We start from the raw sequence: 15,197 nt of genomic DNA, 5'->3' as shown, positions 1-15,197 counted from the left end.
TGCTACGTTTGAATTTCCTGTGAGATTTTGCAAGATCGATTGAACTTGAAGTATCGTGTGTCGTACTTTTTTCAGATTTTGAAGACACTTGGCAAGCTGAAACAAGCGTAACTCCTCTTCAAACAGTCTAGATTAGTCTTACAGGAATGGGGTGCTGTTTCAGCAGCGAGGAGAGTACTTCTGGCTCTGTAAGTGGGTTTTTATGTTTCTTTATCGTGAGTGTTCGATTTGTCATGTGACTGTCAGTCTTTTTTTAGGCTCAAAAATCTATATTTTTTCGCTTTCTTTGTAAATTTCTCTATATCTTTCTTCACATAGATATATTTTGTCAGTATGATTATTGCTATAAACTGAATAGACTTTTGTCTGCAATAGTCAGATCAGGTAATCGTAACGTACATTGTAATGAATAACACAATTATCAAATTATCCTATACTTTGGTCGATCTGTACATTCTAAGCACAGTGAGATGATTATGACAGGAAACAAAATCGGGAATTCAGTAGTTAACGTCAGTGAGTCAATAATCACTTGATGATTGCAATGTTGTACACTTTATAAGAGATCGTGTCTGCCTCATCGAATTAAGTACTAGGCTAATAGTATATTATTAAAAACTGGATCATTGGATAATGCAATTCAAGACTTTTTATTGGCTTAGCCATTATGGTATATCAGCCAATATACCATAATCTACAAATATGGTAAGCGTACGCGTCAGCTTAAAATCAAAAGGGAGCTAAAAAATCCAGTTTCTTCTTACAAAATAATAATTTCTTGAGGGCGTTTTTAATAAAACAATTATTCCACTCGCGCTTGTTGGATATGAGATGATTATAGCCAACTCGGCGCTACGTGCCTCGTTGGCTATCTATCATCTCATATCCAACGCGCGCTCGTGGAATAATTGTTAAATATACAGCTTATTTAATTCAGATAGGCTAAAATGTTCCTGATTGTTAAGTTATTCGAAATATTGACATGTCTATGCAATTTGATGTGTATTTTCTGCAGAGACAAGCATCTGAAAGAGATCCTTTACTGGGAGGAAGATCAACTCCAATTGCTAATGGACAGAGACCTGTGTGAGTTGATTATTATTAGTTTCCATGCCACCATCTGCTTAGGTCAGGGAGAAGGGGAGGGGGAGGGGATCTTGTGACCATGTGAGTATTATCTCATTGCAATTCTTCAAGGTTAGAGAACCTCTAACAGCAGTGTTTTATTTATTTGGCATACTTTTAAGCTCTCTCTATATTGCATTTTACCTTTGCCCTAACCCTCGTTCTCTCTGATGAATATTGATTTCTCTCCACTATGGCAGAGGGATGAGCTTGTTATGTTTGGAAGTGCAAGGCTTGTTATGTTTGGAAGTGTAAGGCTGTGCTCTAAGGAAAATTGAATGGAGCCCAGTGCTCTGAAACTGTGAAATCCAGGGTGCCCAGCGTATGCTTTGTATGAAAAAACTAAAATTTCCGAGTCGCTAAGAGCAAAAGTAAGGTGCCAGGGCCACCGGGTGCTGTTAGAGAGCCTTGAAGTGAACCTCGGAATTTGGGTGAATTAGGGGTTTACTTTCTCACTGAACTTTGATGAATTAACAGTTAATCTTGGCATCAGCTGTTTTTTTTTTTTTTAATAATTGTTGTATAAACAGAGTTCCTTAACAGAATCAAGAAACTCTCTGATAGGAACCTATCAAAAGACACAAAAACCCAAACAGAAAAATCAAACATGTCCACCCATTCAAGAAATGTGTTTACTTTTATTTATTGTTTGTGGAAATGTACCTGTAATCTCAACTCCCTGTACACTAGACTTAGCCCAGTTTTTCTGGTTTGCATCTTAATACACCAGACATGTTACATTATGTATTCAGTGATATATAAAGTAACTTTATTGTTTTAAGAATGCTTACAATTAAGAGGGCCTTGGAACTTATACTTGGTCTAGCAAACAATAAACAGCAGAAATGTTCCTATTAGACCAAAGCTGATTTGGTTTCATTTTCAGTGATGATGCACTCAACCATAGTTCTGGCCCAATATCCAAGACAGATGAACAATCACTGTTAAGCAGAATACTTCATCAAACTGCACAGTATGTAATTTTACTTGTTAATGATCTGTTGTTCATTGGAGGGTTGCACATGGATACATGTAAGAGTTGACAACTGGTTTATCTGGCCAGTTGTTACAAAAGGGTTTTTGTTGGTAACTCAATCTGAGCCCTGAAGCCAAGACTTTGCCAAGAGGAAAAATGAACCATTCAAAATTTTGCTTATTTTATTAGCCATTAAACTAAGACTTTCTGACTAGAAAGAATAATAAATACAAATTGGTTAATTCTATGATTGTAAAGTTTTACTCCTAAACACCTTTATAATTTAACCATCATATACCTGTTTCAACCCTGAAGAAAACCAAAATATGATTTCAGCTTTCCACGTAATACCATCAATATTGTCATATGGGACAGCTTAAGTATGACATGAAGTTATTTGAGATTTTCACAACCAATAATGAAATGAAAAGTTTTGAACTTTAAGGGTATAAATGCTCACCTTTCTCCTGCTAAAGAATGGAATCAAAGCCTTTACATGTTAGGGATTTTAACTTGTACATTTTGAATTTGTTTTTAAGGCTTATGACCCTTAGAACATAGCCTAAGGATAATTTCCATGCAATCCATGCAAACTTAACTACCTACATTGCTTATGTTGCAGCAAAGTCATAGATGTCTCCTCAACTGAACCTCACAGTATAGAAAGAACAGAATACATGGAAAGATCCAGGCAATACATGTAGGTGGATTGCCATTGGGTTTTCAACTGTATCATTAGAAATTCTGATGGTGAAAGAAATTAATTTTGGAATGTTGAAAATGCATTGAGCAGTTTATATGAATTTGACTGAATTTCACAATCATGGTTAATGTAGAAAGTGATGAAACTTGCAATATTGTTAGAAGAGGGAGACTTTCTAAGGAAACTGTGGTGTACAGTCAGTAGGGAGCATAACTAGAAAATTTGGTGTATCAACTGAGTTGAAAAATGTGAATTGGCCACTATGAAGAGTTTCTGCAGTTATTTTTATTAATACTAAATAAGGGCATATTGACAGAATTGTCAAGCAAAACCTAATGCTGATCTTTCTCTGTGAGGCGTGAGTAGTCCAGTGGTCAGTGCGCTGGACTCTAGGTCAGATGGCCCGGGTTCAAGTCCTGGCTGGGGCTTGACGTTGTGTCCTTAAGCAAGACGCTTCACTCACATTGCTTCGTCTTCTCGGATAGGACGTAAAGCCGGAGGTCCCGTCTCCTGCACCTATCAATTAGTTAATTTCGGCAAGGGACGTTAAAGAACCCACATCACGAGATTACTGTGATGTGGTCTGGCCTGTTTACTGGGAAGGGGGGGAGGGGGCATCTGTAAAAATTTCTCCTTTAGTAATTGTAAACTGCCGCCGGCAGTCTGGAAAAGTCCCCCGCACAGTGTTGTAAAGCGCATTAGAGCATTTACATGGAAATGCGCTATAGAAATTGATCTATATTATTATTATTATTATATTATCTATAAAAATTCAAGTTTGCTGGAAGAAAATAATTATACCTTGTGGGATGACCTCGTGAAGAATAATAGTGATAGACAGAGAGTTAAATAACAATTATAGTATATTAAACAAGAACCTAACATGAAAGTGTATAAAAAATAAAAAAAACAAGAACTAATGCAAGAGCCCTTTTGACATTAGTAGATGGAAAGTCTCTATTTTTGACCGTGCAACTACAGCTATTGTTAACCTTTCATGACCATTATTGCAAATCCAGGTCAAAACTATCTACTGTCAATGGTTCAGCACTACATAACGGATCCAACCTTCCTGGTGGAGTAAAGGCACCTTCATCCGTGTTAGCAAGTGAACCTATACCACAAGGAGATGTAGCATTTGTAAGTATTTGTTCACTAAACACAGTGGAAATACTTGTCTTGTTGAAGCAACTGATGGCCAGTATTTTTGTGTCGGGAATGAATTGAAAGCCCAGGCCTTTTTTTATAATTGTATGGCCTTGCTGAATAGACCATCTCGTTATTACAACAATTTTTCCACGGTAGAGTGATAGTCATTTCCTAGGTTGGGACGAAATAGGAATAAGCAATCAAGATTAAATCTGCTTGTGGGAATAATTTGAAATGCCAACCAAATAAAAAAAATTGGTATCATTAAAGTTATTGGAAATTCGAAGTAATGGAACCCAGAACTTTATTTGTTAGCCCACTAAAGTACTTCTCCCTCCTGAAAACATCAAGATGTTAACAAGTGTGCTATCTTTGAGGAAGGCAGAATGGAACCATTATGACCTAGTTTTCTCTCGAAGAATAGTTTATGGTTAGGGGCAAAATCCAAAGAGCAAAAAGACAGGATTCTCAAACACTAGTCAGTGGCAGTCTACAACCACTGTCTGTTTAATCTGTGCGTAGGCTCTCGTGTTTGGGTTTCACATTTTAACACCACCACCTAATACAATTTCAGCAGCCAATTATGGAATAGTTTACTGAAACCTCTGAAGTTGTCCTTACCAAAACTGGCACTGAGATTTTGCGAACTTATACATGTTAATATAATAATATATAAAGCAGAGAGTTCTTACTCTCACTGGTAGCTTTACCTTTTTATGTTTCTTATTTGAATCTGTGAAATGAAACACAATCTGGAAGAAAAAATGTTGCTTAATTTTAGGTTATCCAAGCTGCCAAAGGAGCAGATGCATCATTATCTGGCTTTCATGTTGAGCACAGAGATGCCCTTGTGGTACAGTTTGAATCATCGTAGGAATTTCTGATGTTGCAGAGAATGAAATATTTATTGAAATTGAACCTTACATTAATGTGCCTGCCAGTAATTTCAAGTAATTTCCAGAGCAACTTACACCAAAAGATAAGTATAAACAGTAAAACAGATAGTGTGGCAAAATCCTGGGTTGGACCTTAGTTTATGATCTCTTGCCTCCCAGATGCACCTCTTACCCCTTCCATAAAGGCAATGAAAACTAATCCTACAGAATTTTTGCTGAACGGATATTAATTTGAAACGGAAGGGAGAAGGTGCAGGACTAAAACTAAAATTTTTCAATAAGTAACCAAGATCTTGCATGAGCTTGACGTCAAAGTGATTATTATTGATATTTAACTCAGAGAGTAATTCTCAATAGATTGTCAAAATACATGTAGAGTGTAGGCAGGGTGTCTTTTGGGTTTGTTTCCTCTGTCTGCATTTGGTACAGCAAACTTTCATCATCTTTTTTCAACCTACCAAATTCAGTATTTGATGGAAAAAACATGCTTACTCTTATTTTCCTACACTTTAAGTTGTTAAGCTTCTTTTTCCTCCGAGGTCTCTAAGCAGTGTTTTTTCCTCTTATTTGATTACTTGGTTTTGATTTTACAACACTAACATAAAAGGCATTTTGCTCTTATTTTGTGGTATGAAATTATGAATATGGTAAGGAAACCTTTCAGAACTTTTCACAAATTGAAAAATTTGATCGTGAGAAGTTCAAATTGCAAAAGGTGGGAAGAAGTTTGGGTGAGGGGGGAGGGGGGAATGTGTCTCCCAGTTAGCAAGTGATGGAAAAAGCACTTATCAAGCCTTTGTAGGCAAATCTCTTGCCAGCCATTCCCTATTCCTTCCCACTTTCCTCCATATATCTGAGAACAGTGGGATATTTATTACTGTACCCTTGTTCAGCAGTTTTATACACTGGAAGATGCTTTCCTAGTCAATCACAAAAAGTAAACAAAAAGTTCTCATGCAGGGAAAAGAAAAGAATAAAAAAATATGTAAGGAAAAAAAGGCACTGACTATTACTGAATGCGGATTGTCTAAGTAGTTTCAGTGCATCATCTGTATAGGAAAGCTTGGAGCCCTGCAGAAATTACACATTGCATCCTTATGCTTTGACAAATAGAGTGACTTTTTTTTCCTAAATTAATATGTTAGTATGAATAAGGTTGTAAACCAATCAGTTTAGTTATGCATTTTGACTCAGTAGTGCCCTAATTCAGGATTGTAATTTAGAAATTTAACACTGTAGAGTCAGTTATAATTTACGCTTTTCATAGATTATTTTGAATAATAAAATCACACTTTGAACAATGTGGGTGCCTTTTTTTCTTCTCCTGTTTTTTTGTTTGTTTGTTTGTTTTTATCCTCTTTAAAGGGCATAATATTATCAGAGTACAACTCGACAGGTTATGTTAATCGACAGATTCTTTGTAAGTGTCAAATTTATGTATTTGACATGCACGAAATGTAGCGCGAATGGGAGACGAGATATAGAACGGAAACTTTAACTCCTAGAAGTGATTACCATTTTACTTCTCCTTGTAACAACCACGCATTATCCAGCAAACAGGTAACGAGAATAAGCAAACTTATCAGGTAGAAGTTGTTGTCCTGACCTAACACTAAATTCTTCTATCTCATTTACAAGGAAATGTTTAACATGTAGAGGGAAGAATTAACGATCAGGTCTTGGGGGTAAATGTGTTGACTAATCATCTTCAACAGTTCCCTGACTAGCTAGAGAAATCCAGAACCCACAGCCAGGTTGGCCCAAATTTTTCCTGCCCAGATCTCTTGCAATCTCTGTTTTTAAGTGGGCAACCGGTTCCATGAGAGAACCCTGGGAACTAGAGACTTCAGCGACGACATGGGTGCTTCCCAGTGCAGAGTAAACATGTGACTTGGAACCCAAAATAAAATTATTGTAATGAACAGTAATTAGGTTTAATATAATTATTGGACACAATATAGACGATATCGATGTGTTCTTTACTTTTATAACGTAACGTTCTAAAAAGATAGGGAAACCTACGCTGTTAAAAAAATTGAAATAAAGGGGAAAAAAACCTGTCTTCCTGTAAACTAAGTATTTTTAAAGTGAGGGAAATAGGTAGTTTCTGACATGTTTTAAATAACAATAGACTTAATTTTGATGTGTCAACGAGCCTTGATCCTGTCGTAATAATGACAAATAAAAATTTCCTCGCAAACAAATAGAACTTGAAGCTACGCTCGGGAAAAGAAAATGAGCTGAAGAATATTTGCTGTGACTAAAGTACTAAATAATCTTCGGCTGGAAACCCGTGCTCTGTCATTTCTGTCTTTCTAATTTGAACGCATTCAGGGAGGCGAGGCAACAATGCATGCACGGACTTCGAGTTGCATGACTAATTATGGTTGGAAATGAGATCAAATGCGAGTGATAAAAGAGCGGAATTATGCGAAAGAACTGACTCGAGTACTGAAGGGAAGAGGTGTCCGTTTGTTGGAATTCTGTCGTTTGGAATTTTAAACAGCCGCCTCTGAGGTCTTGTGACTTATGGGAGCTAACCAATAACTCCTAAACAAAGAAAGAACAATGGTAATTCCCTTGTGAACCGGTACACCAGGACAGAACCGGGGGGGTTCTGTCCTCGTGTACCGGTTCACAAGAGCCAATACAAAAGACCAAACAATACACAATAGCTAACCAATAACTCCTAAACAAAGAAAGAACAATGGTAATTCCCTTGTGAACCGGTACACCAGGACAGAACCTATGGGGGCGATAAGAAGCTCATTTTTAATGATGCATTTGTATTTGTGTTAAGGTTTGGCCCTGCGAACTACTTGGGAAGTTGAAAAACGTCCAGCATTCAAAGAAGAAGACGCACTCGGCAATTGAAGAAGTTACTGCAGCAATGGAAACTTCTCCGAGAAATGGCCAGAGAACTCCAAAAAGTGCCACCGGAACAAAGAATGACTTCTCGTCGCCGAGCAGAATAAGTCCACCACAGGAACAACCTCAAGTTTCAACGCCAGAGAGCAGAGATGCCTCGCCTCAAAAGAGCCCAAGTTCTGCTAAAAAGATAAAGAGTTTCTTTCAGGATTTACAGCGCGAGTCCCGCCACGCTCTGACGAACAAGAAAGCCAAAATAATTCAATTGTGGGAAGGAAGAAGATGGCGGCGTATGAGTGCGGAAGAAGTCGAGCCGTTTGCTGAAATGGAGGAAAAAGAATTGTCGTGCTACGGAGCGACTGAGGTTTTGGATTGCAACAGCAATACAGACGATCATTCTTATTTGACTGGAAGACAGGCTGATGGCATCATGGTGGGAAATCACTGCTAAGGGTGACAATTTGTAACTCGCCTGAACGTAGACTACCTCCCTTAGAGATAATCCCAATTTAAATGCTATTTTTGCAGTTATTCGTTCTCGGGTTATCTAAATAATTATTCGGCTGACATAATGAAGTAAATTTTGTGGAACACGTCAGCCTTAATTTCACATTAACTAGATTCCAGATGCGAGATTGAAGGTCCAACTCCCACCGCTGTATATCAATATAATGTCGAACACGAATAGAAACTTTACAATGAAAAAAGAATATTCACAGTAAGATCCTTGAGGGTGAATTTGGTTTATTGTAAGGGTGATTGAGATCATGTAGAAAGAGGATTTAATTCATAACATGAACTTGTTTATCTTATCAATGGATGTTTTTCTTTTTTTTAACAGCTTTGTCTGATTTGATTTAAGCGCATGTCGCTCTGCACGCCCTGCGGACGCTCTTTGCATTGTAAAGGGTCCAACCGTTTAGCTTTTGACTTCAGAACGTTCCGAAAGAAAAATACGTTTTCTATGACGCATTGTTTCTCCCATTATCTCCTACTTTTGACGTTCAATCAACTGACCGACGTTGGAATCCCTCGGCCGACTTGAGCTCATGTCTGACAAGCCTGGTGCTTACACCTGAAAACAAACTCCTTCATGAGGGTCTCTTTGAATGGGACCGGTCGACTGAACCACGGTTTTTGTTTTTTGTTTTTTTTTTGTTTTCTTTGCACGCCGAACTGGAGGAACATCCCTCAGTGTAGGACCGTTTTGCGATAAAGTTCAAACAGAATCAGCTGACACTTAATTTATTGTTTTGAATAACCTCGTACAACCGATGAATGGAAACAGAGGCAAAGAAGATGAAAAAATAAATAATTAAAAAACTGAAACAAAAGCGAAACAAACCTGCCTTAAAAATGTTTACTACATCCCTTTTTTTTTTGCCCTTTTCTTCCGTCTTTGAGCCAGCAGCAAAGAAAATTTCACCAGCTGTGAAAAACAGGATCACAATACAGAAATAACGAAAAAGTTCGAGGGCTCACATCAGATTTACTGCTGAGTAATGTTCACATTCTATTGCAAAACATGCATTACATCTTCATTCTCATACCAAACCAACAACTTATCATCAAAAGCAGCGACAGACGAGGAACCGTCAAATTCTTTATTAAAAGAATTTATAAATGTTCCATCTAAAGAAAACACATTAAGACTGCCTCTATAATGGTCACAAACGATCAGATTTTTGAACGCATCAATGACGAGTTTGTTATCACCGTAGACCGATGTTCCAATTCCACGTTCTTTCTTGCCAATATCATACAGATGAAGTCCTTTGTTGTTGAATACTCTAACACAGTTAGTTGAGAAATATACAAAAAACTTATCCCCATGATAAACAGCAGAACACGGGTGGCCAAAACTGTTTGTTCCTTTGAAGGAATGTACTAATTTTGTACTGTCAGGAGAGAGCACCTTGACTGAGTTGTCACCCCAATCACACACGATCATGTGACCATCACCTCTAACAAATACAGTATATGGATCAATCAGATGCTGACTAATGACTTTAATGAAGTCACCATGTTCAGTGAACAAGAAGATTTTAGAATTTTCTAAAATATCTCCATGAATGACTATGACTTCATCAGATGCTGTAAATCCCACTGATTTAGGATACTCAATTCTCTCAGCACGCCCTTTGTCTCCTATTGCTCTCAGATAGTTCAACTCACGATCAAACAACTGAACTCTGCGATTACCATAATCTGCGACGGCAATCTTTCCTGATCTTTTACTCACTGCAATGCTCTCTGATCCTTTGAACTGTCCGGGTCCTGTCCCACGTGATCCAAATGAGTGAATAATCTTGTACCGATGACCATTCACCTGAATCTTCCAAGGACTACCATTCAGCGGCTTGCCATTCACCTCCACAGAAATGTCACGTGAGCCAAAACTCTTTGGCTTGTAACGCACTGTGTAGTTTCCATCGTTACAGTCATCAATGTCAATTTCTTCCTGTTCTCCTGTTTGAGAGCGGATCATTACGGTCAGTTGGTCTTGTTCATTATACCTCTGATTTCCCTTTGAATCTCGTGTAGTGACTGTAAAGTTAGTTTCAGTGCCTGCTTCTGCCTCTGTTAAACCTCTTCCTTCAGCCGATGATTGTGAAGCGTCGGTGTAAATATCGATTACTTGACCCGGAACCAAGCCTCTTATAATATTCATAGCTTTCACATTTACACAATAGACGAAACGTTGAGGTTTGCATAATTCAATATCCTGTGTGGTTAAAAGTTCCTCACACCGATCAAGCACAGCACGTCCTGCTTGCAGAATTTCAGGACCGACGTCTCGTTGTACGATACCTTTGCCGCATTCAACAGAACTCTTTAGCTGAGCAGCGAATAACTGAAAGTTTCCTTTTTTTGCTGCGTAATTCCTTTGTTGCGTGGATTTAATTCCTGCCAGCAGAGTTTTTGTAGCCGTTTCATGTTCTTTTGCAATTTTAATAATTTCTTGCACAGTTTTCGTGACTGCCTCTTCGGCAGCGCAGATTTCTTCTTCGCTTCTTCCCATCAGTTCAGTTTCCTCCGATATCTTCGTCTCCACTGTGACAAGTTGTTCCATAACTCTGGCAAAGACTTGCGCCATTTGCATCTTTTGTTCCTCAGCAGCCTGCTGTAAGTCTACTAAAAAATGTCGATTATGATTCACTATACTGCACTTGTGGCAAATACAAACCCTACAATCTTGACAGTAATAATCAAGCGTTTCATTCTCGTGATATTTCATTGCACACATGACCGGTCTGTGCATCAACTCCTCCACATCTTGTGCTTGCAAATTTTCGATCAAAACATTGCGATGACTTCTTGTGGCCTTCAGGCGCTGATGAGCTTCAAAACAATCCTTACACAGAAAGTTCTGGCAAACAAAGCAGTAGCAAGTTGCAGTGTTGTTTTCTTCACAACTGCCGCATCTCTGAGCGTCTTCGCTGCCATCTCTCAGGGCTAAGACATCCACCAATCGGTTGAGATGAAAAGATGTGGGAAGGCTGCTAAACGTGTCTCCTTCAGGGATCTGAAAGCAGGTCTGACAAACCGGACATTTGATGGTCGTCTGTAACTGTCTCCTTGCATATTCTACGTGTTTGTCGATACACCGCAGACAGAATGAGTGTAAACATGGCAGTGTCTTGGGATCTTTGACTGTTTCTAGACACAGCGGACACTCGGCTTCCTTCTTGAGATTATTAAACAATTGATGAACATCCATGTTTAGCTGAATAAGTAAAGAGGTGGGTGCGGTTGACGCGTCACACGTCACACACATCCCTCTAATTCATGCATATAACGACACCTGGGGGAGTGGTCAGTCACCGTGAGCGCTCATCCTGTCCACCCTATTCGGATAATTTGTTAAACGATAAAAATACAACTATGTTTAATCTGAAACTCGTAAGGGTTTCCTTATATTGGTGTCGGGAAAAGGAATGGAATTATTATAGACCTCATTCATAAATGGCAGCCGCGCGGAAACGGCCTGGTTTCGAATGCATGAAAGCGAGGCTTGGTAGGCCAGAAAATTCTTGGAGAGCGCATTTGTGACTATAATTTCTCAAATAATATTGTTTAAGTGGTCTAAAGTTTTTGAGGATATTGGCAGGAAAAAGATTTCTTAGTCACTAAACGGGATATCTCTGAGTTAAAGAAAGATTTCCGCGTGAAGAGCCTTAGAGATGCCGATAAATTGCTGTGTCCTGCTCTTTAGTTCCTATAAGATCCATACCACTTTAAAGGCATTAGTGGGGATTTCACCTAAAGGGGGTTTCACATTTATTGGGCAATCAATGTAAAATGGGGTTGACAGGCCTACACGACTCCCCAGCGCGTGTTTAGAGTAGCCTTTTAAAGTTTGGCCCTAACAAGTATGTCTTTGGGCGACCGTCCTCTTTTGTAAACTACGAGAAGCGGATTTTTGTATATTTCGTTCAGTAGTGGTTGTGTTTCTATTAAATGCCAGTGTCTCATGAGAATTTGCTTTAGGTTTGGCACTGATGGTTGGTATTGTGTAACAAAAGGCAAGATTCATTGGTTCGTTTTTTGTTTCTGTTGAAGAGCTAATTTCCTGTTTTTTAATTCACTTCTGAGAGGGTTGTGCTAATGAGGTCCTCTGGGTAGCCTCTCTTTAGCAAATGCGCTTTATTTGTAATTTTCTCCTCGAATATTGTTTGAGAGGAGTTTGTTCTTAGAAGTCTAAGGGTCTCCCCTTTTATGAAGTCTTTTTTAATTCTTTGTGGGTGACAAGAACTATAGTGTGTATACTGAAATGTCTCAGTTTGTTTAAAATGAGTACGCACATCAGGGATTGCGTCTTTTTCGAATCGTTCGCCTTTGTAGATGTACAGCTATTTTTTTTGACTGTCTCGATCGTTAAATATAATATATAAATCGATATAAAAATTGAAAAAAGGCAGGCTGATTTCTTCTTATTCCTTTTGGAAGTGTTATCTTAAAGGTAAGGTTTGGTCACGTTTTCTTGGTTATGATCGTGAATTTGACATGGAAACAGTTGTTCAGTTTTTACGGTAATTAGAACTCGTGATAATGTCTTGGGAAAGCTATGTTATTAATTGAGTTGATTTGTTAGTCCAAGAACGTAAAATCTCTCTGGTAAAAGGTCACGTTCGACACCTCTCGTTCTTACCTTTATGTCTCGCAATTTAGTAGTTATTAATTATGGCCGCAGGGGCGTAGCCAGGATTTTTCAATGTGGGGGTCACAGAGGCTACTCACCATTTACACCGCTGCTCTCCTGCGTGTATCAGCGGGCTCAGCCGTATTATCGCGGCATGAAGGCCCATATTACCTAAATACAAGAGCCGTTGACGAAAATACTTAACAAAAATAAACAAATTTTAAAATAAGTGGGCTTTTCAACAATGGCTCTTACGGCCAAGATATTGTCATGGTGTTTTTGCCACCTGAATATTGTAGGTTGTTTGCTCTAAAGAAGACCTACCAAGGGGAGGTCACGGGCACCCCAGGACCCCCCTGGCTACGCCCTTGGGCTGGCACGTAGCAACTTGGGGCGGTACTTGCGACCTTCTTCTCCAATTTTTGTGATCATGATGCTGTTATGTAACGGTCTTCTAAGGTAATTTTCTCTTAAGATACCCTTTCAGGTGTGAATAATATTCTGTCAATAGGTTATTTGTGATTTTTATATTACGAATCTCGTTTCTCTTCTGGCCGATTTCAACTGTAAGAATAAGAAATTTAAGGTAGAAAATTATTTTGTAACTGCGCAAATAACTCGTGGGCGCATACCTAGTAAGCAGGAACTGTCATGCGTAATCTAACGTGATTCGCTGGCTGAGATGGAACGATGACGATACAATTAAGAAGATTGACAGCTTAGTAGTGTCACCTGAAGTGTCACCTGAAGTGTCACCTGAAGTGTCACCTTCATAAATGGTGACCCTCGCTTTTCTCTTAAGATAGAAGTCAGTCCCCGTCGTAACAACTTGAGAAGAAAAGAGATTAAAGAAGAATCAACCAAACAAACAACGATTGTTAGAGATTTTGATTCTAACAAGACAAGAGTAGCCTATTAAGTCTTCAGTTGAATGTGTTATCTTTTCTGCTTACTAGGGGCGTAGTGATAACTATTTTTCATGCCCTTTTTTGGTTCCTAATGAAGAAATAGAAACTATAAAAGCCTACTCTGGGACCTTAAGTTGCCTGAAGTCGCAATGTTGCTACGAAATGTTATTAGGGTTCCACACACCCACCCTTCCCAATTGACTCCATTTACCCCACTTCAATCGTATATTGTGTTTATTGCAAAGGATTCTGTAAACATTTTTAATGTTTATGGAGAGACTGTTGCTAACTTTGATGTTATCACTTCAGGCAAATAAAATGGCTTTAAGTCGCGTTAAGTAGCCTTAAATCGCCTAAAGTCGCAGTGTTTTTTCTGCCTATTTTGCTTGAGTCGCCTTAAGTCGCCTTAGATCGCCCAGTCACCCAAAAGTACGGTGACTTAGGGCCCCAGAGTAGGCCTTATAAAATTTCCTTTTTTAACACACACTTTTCGGGATATGTTTCTGCCGGTATACTCACGGTGCCTAAGAAAGGTCATAGCAAACGTCTTGAAAGGGTCAGGTATAAAAAGTTTTGAAAGAAACCCAGTCCAACTTTTCATAGCTCATTTGCCTGCTTTCTCACACGGCTACGGATCACAAAATTCCATCACACTGATACTGACGACATTTTCGCGCGCATGACTCAGTGTTTGGCAATTTTAATCATGAAAATAAATTAAATAAGTATGTGTAATCAAATGGCGACGAGTGAAATTAGGAAATAATTTCACGCGCGTTTTGTCAAAATTCTGATAACTTCCCATTGATTACCTTTTAATATCATGGGTGACAAATTACGTCCTGTTTCCACACGGAAGCGTAAAATCGCTCTAGCACCTTATCCAACTGCTCGGAAAGAATCATCTCCAGGTTTTTCTCAAGGATATTTTCGTCACACCACTTCTCAAAAACTCGCACCCAGTTAATTGTGCACTTTCACGTATTTAAAATTTCGGCCGCTCTCTATCGACCAGCATATATTGCGCGCGTAACCGGAGGTTTCGTGGTCTACGAAACCTCCATTTTCGATTTTTTACGTGGAAGACTTTTTTAATCTCCAATCTCTCTCAATCCGGAAGCATCCATCGGTATTTATCGGCATTTGCTTACTTGTATGTGTAGACTGATCATCGTTCTCGACATCGAGAAGAAAATTTGGTGCTACATTGGTCGCTATCTCGATTTTTAAGAAGAAACTCGACAGACCGTAAACGATGTAAATTTAACAATGGCGGCTGCGAAGAAACCAGGCGGTAGGCCTAAGGGGCTAGAAGCCTTCAAAAAGATTTATTTGCGGCAATCGGTTCATGAGCAGTGGAGTAGCAAAAAAGATACATAGGGATATTCAAAGCTGACGGATAGCGAGTTTTCTGAAACGTTATTGCAGT

At 38.8% G+C, this 15,197-nt stretch overlaps 2 protein-coding genes across 2 annotated transcripts; one reads left to right on the top strand and one right to left on the bottom strand.

Moving 5' to 3' along the window:
- Positions 1-3: 3 nt before the first annotated feature.
- On the top strand, positions 4-6,152 carry LOC111338707 (ragulator complex protein LAMTOR1). Its single transcript, XM_022945222.2, has 6 exons — positions 4-188; positions 1,016-1,086; positions 2,012-2,098; positions 2,724-2,801; positions 3,824-3,944; positions 4,735-6,152. The coding sequence occupies exons 1-6, from the start codon at positions 147-149 to the stop codon at positions 4,825-4,827; spliced, it is 492 nt and encodes a 163-aa protein (XP_022800957.1). The 5' UTR covers positions 4-146; the 3' UTR covers positions 4,828-6,152.
- Positions 6,153-8,946: 2,794 nt separating this feature from the next.
- On the bottom strand, positions 8,947-11,477 carry LOC111338711 (E3 ubiquitin-protein ligase TRIM71). The gene has a single exon (XM_022945226.2). It carries the CDS (start codon positions 11,436-11,438, stop codon positions 9,231-9,233), a length of 2,208 nt encoding a protein of 735 aa, XP_022800961.2. The 5' UTR covers positions 11,439-11,477; the 3' UTR covers positions 8,947-9,230.
- Positions 11,478-15,197: the final 3,720 nt, after the last annotated feature.

This window comes from Stylophora pistillata, chromosome 9, assembly GCF_964205215.1.
Source record: "Stylophora pistillata chromosome 9, jaStyPist1.2, whole genome shotgun sequence".
NCBI classification, from domain to species: domain Eukaryota; kingdom Metazoa; phylum Cnidaria; class Anthozoa; order Scleractinia; family Pocilloporidae; genus Stylophora; species Stylophora pistillata.
Note: the sequence above shows the minus strand (reverse complement) of the source record. Positions and strands in the feature narration are given on the sequence as shown.

Bases quoted from the DNA above. Each gene is read 5' to 3' on its own strand.
- LOC111338711 (XM_022945226.2), bottom strand. From the start codon at position 11,438: ATGGATGTTCATCAATTGTTTAATAATCTCAAGAAGGAAGCCGAGTGT.
- LOC111338707 (XM_022945222.2), top strand. From the start codon at position 147: ATGGGGTGCTGTTTCAGCAGCGAGGAGAGTACTTCTGGCTCT. The intron at 1,087-2,011 runs GTGAGTTGATTA...TTTCATTTTCAG, and splicing joins GCTAATGGACAGAGACCTGT to TGATGATGCACTCAACCATA. The intron at 3,945-4,734 runs GTAAGTATTTGT...GCTTAATTTTAG, and splicing joins CACAAGGAGATGTAGCATTT to GTTATCCAAGCTGCCAAAGG.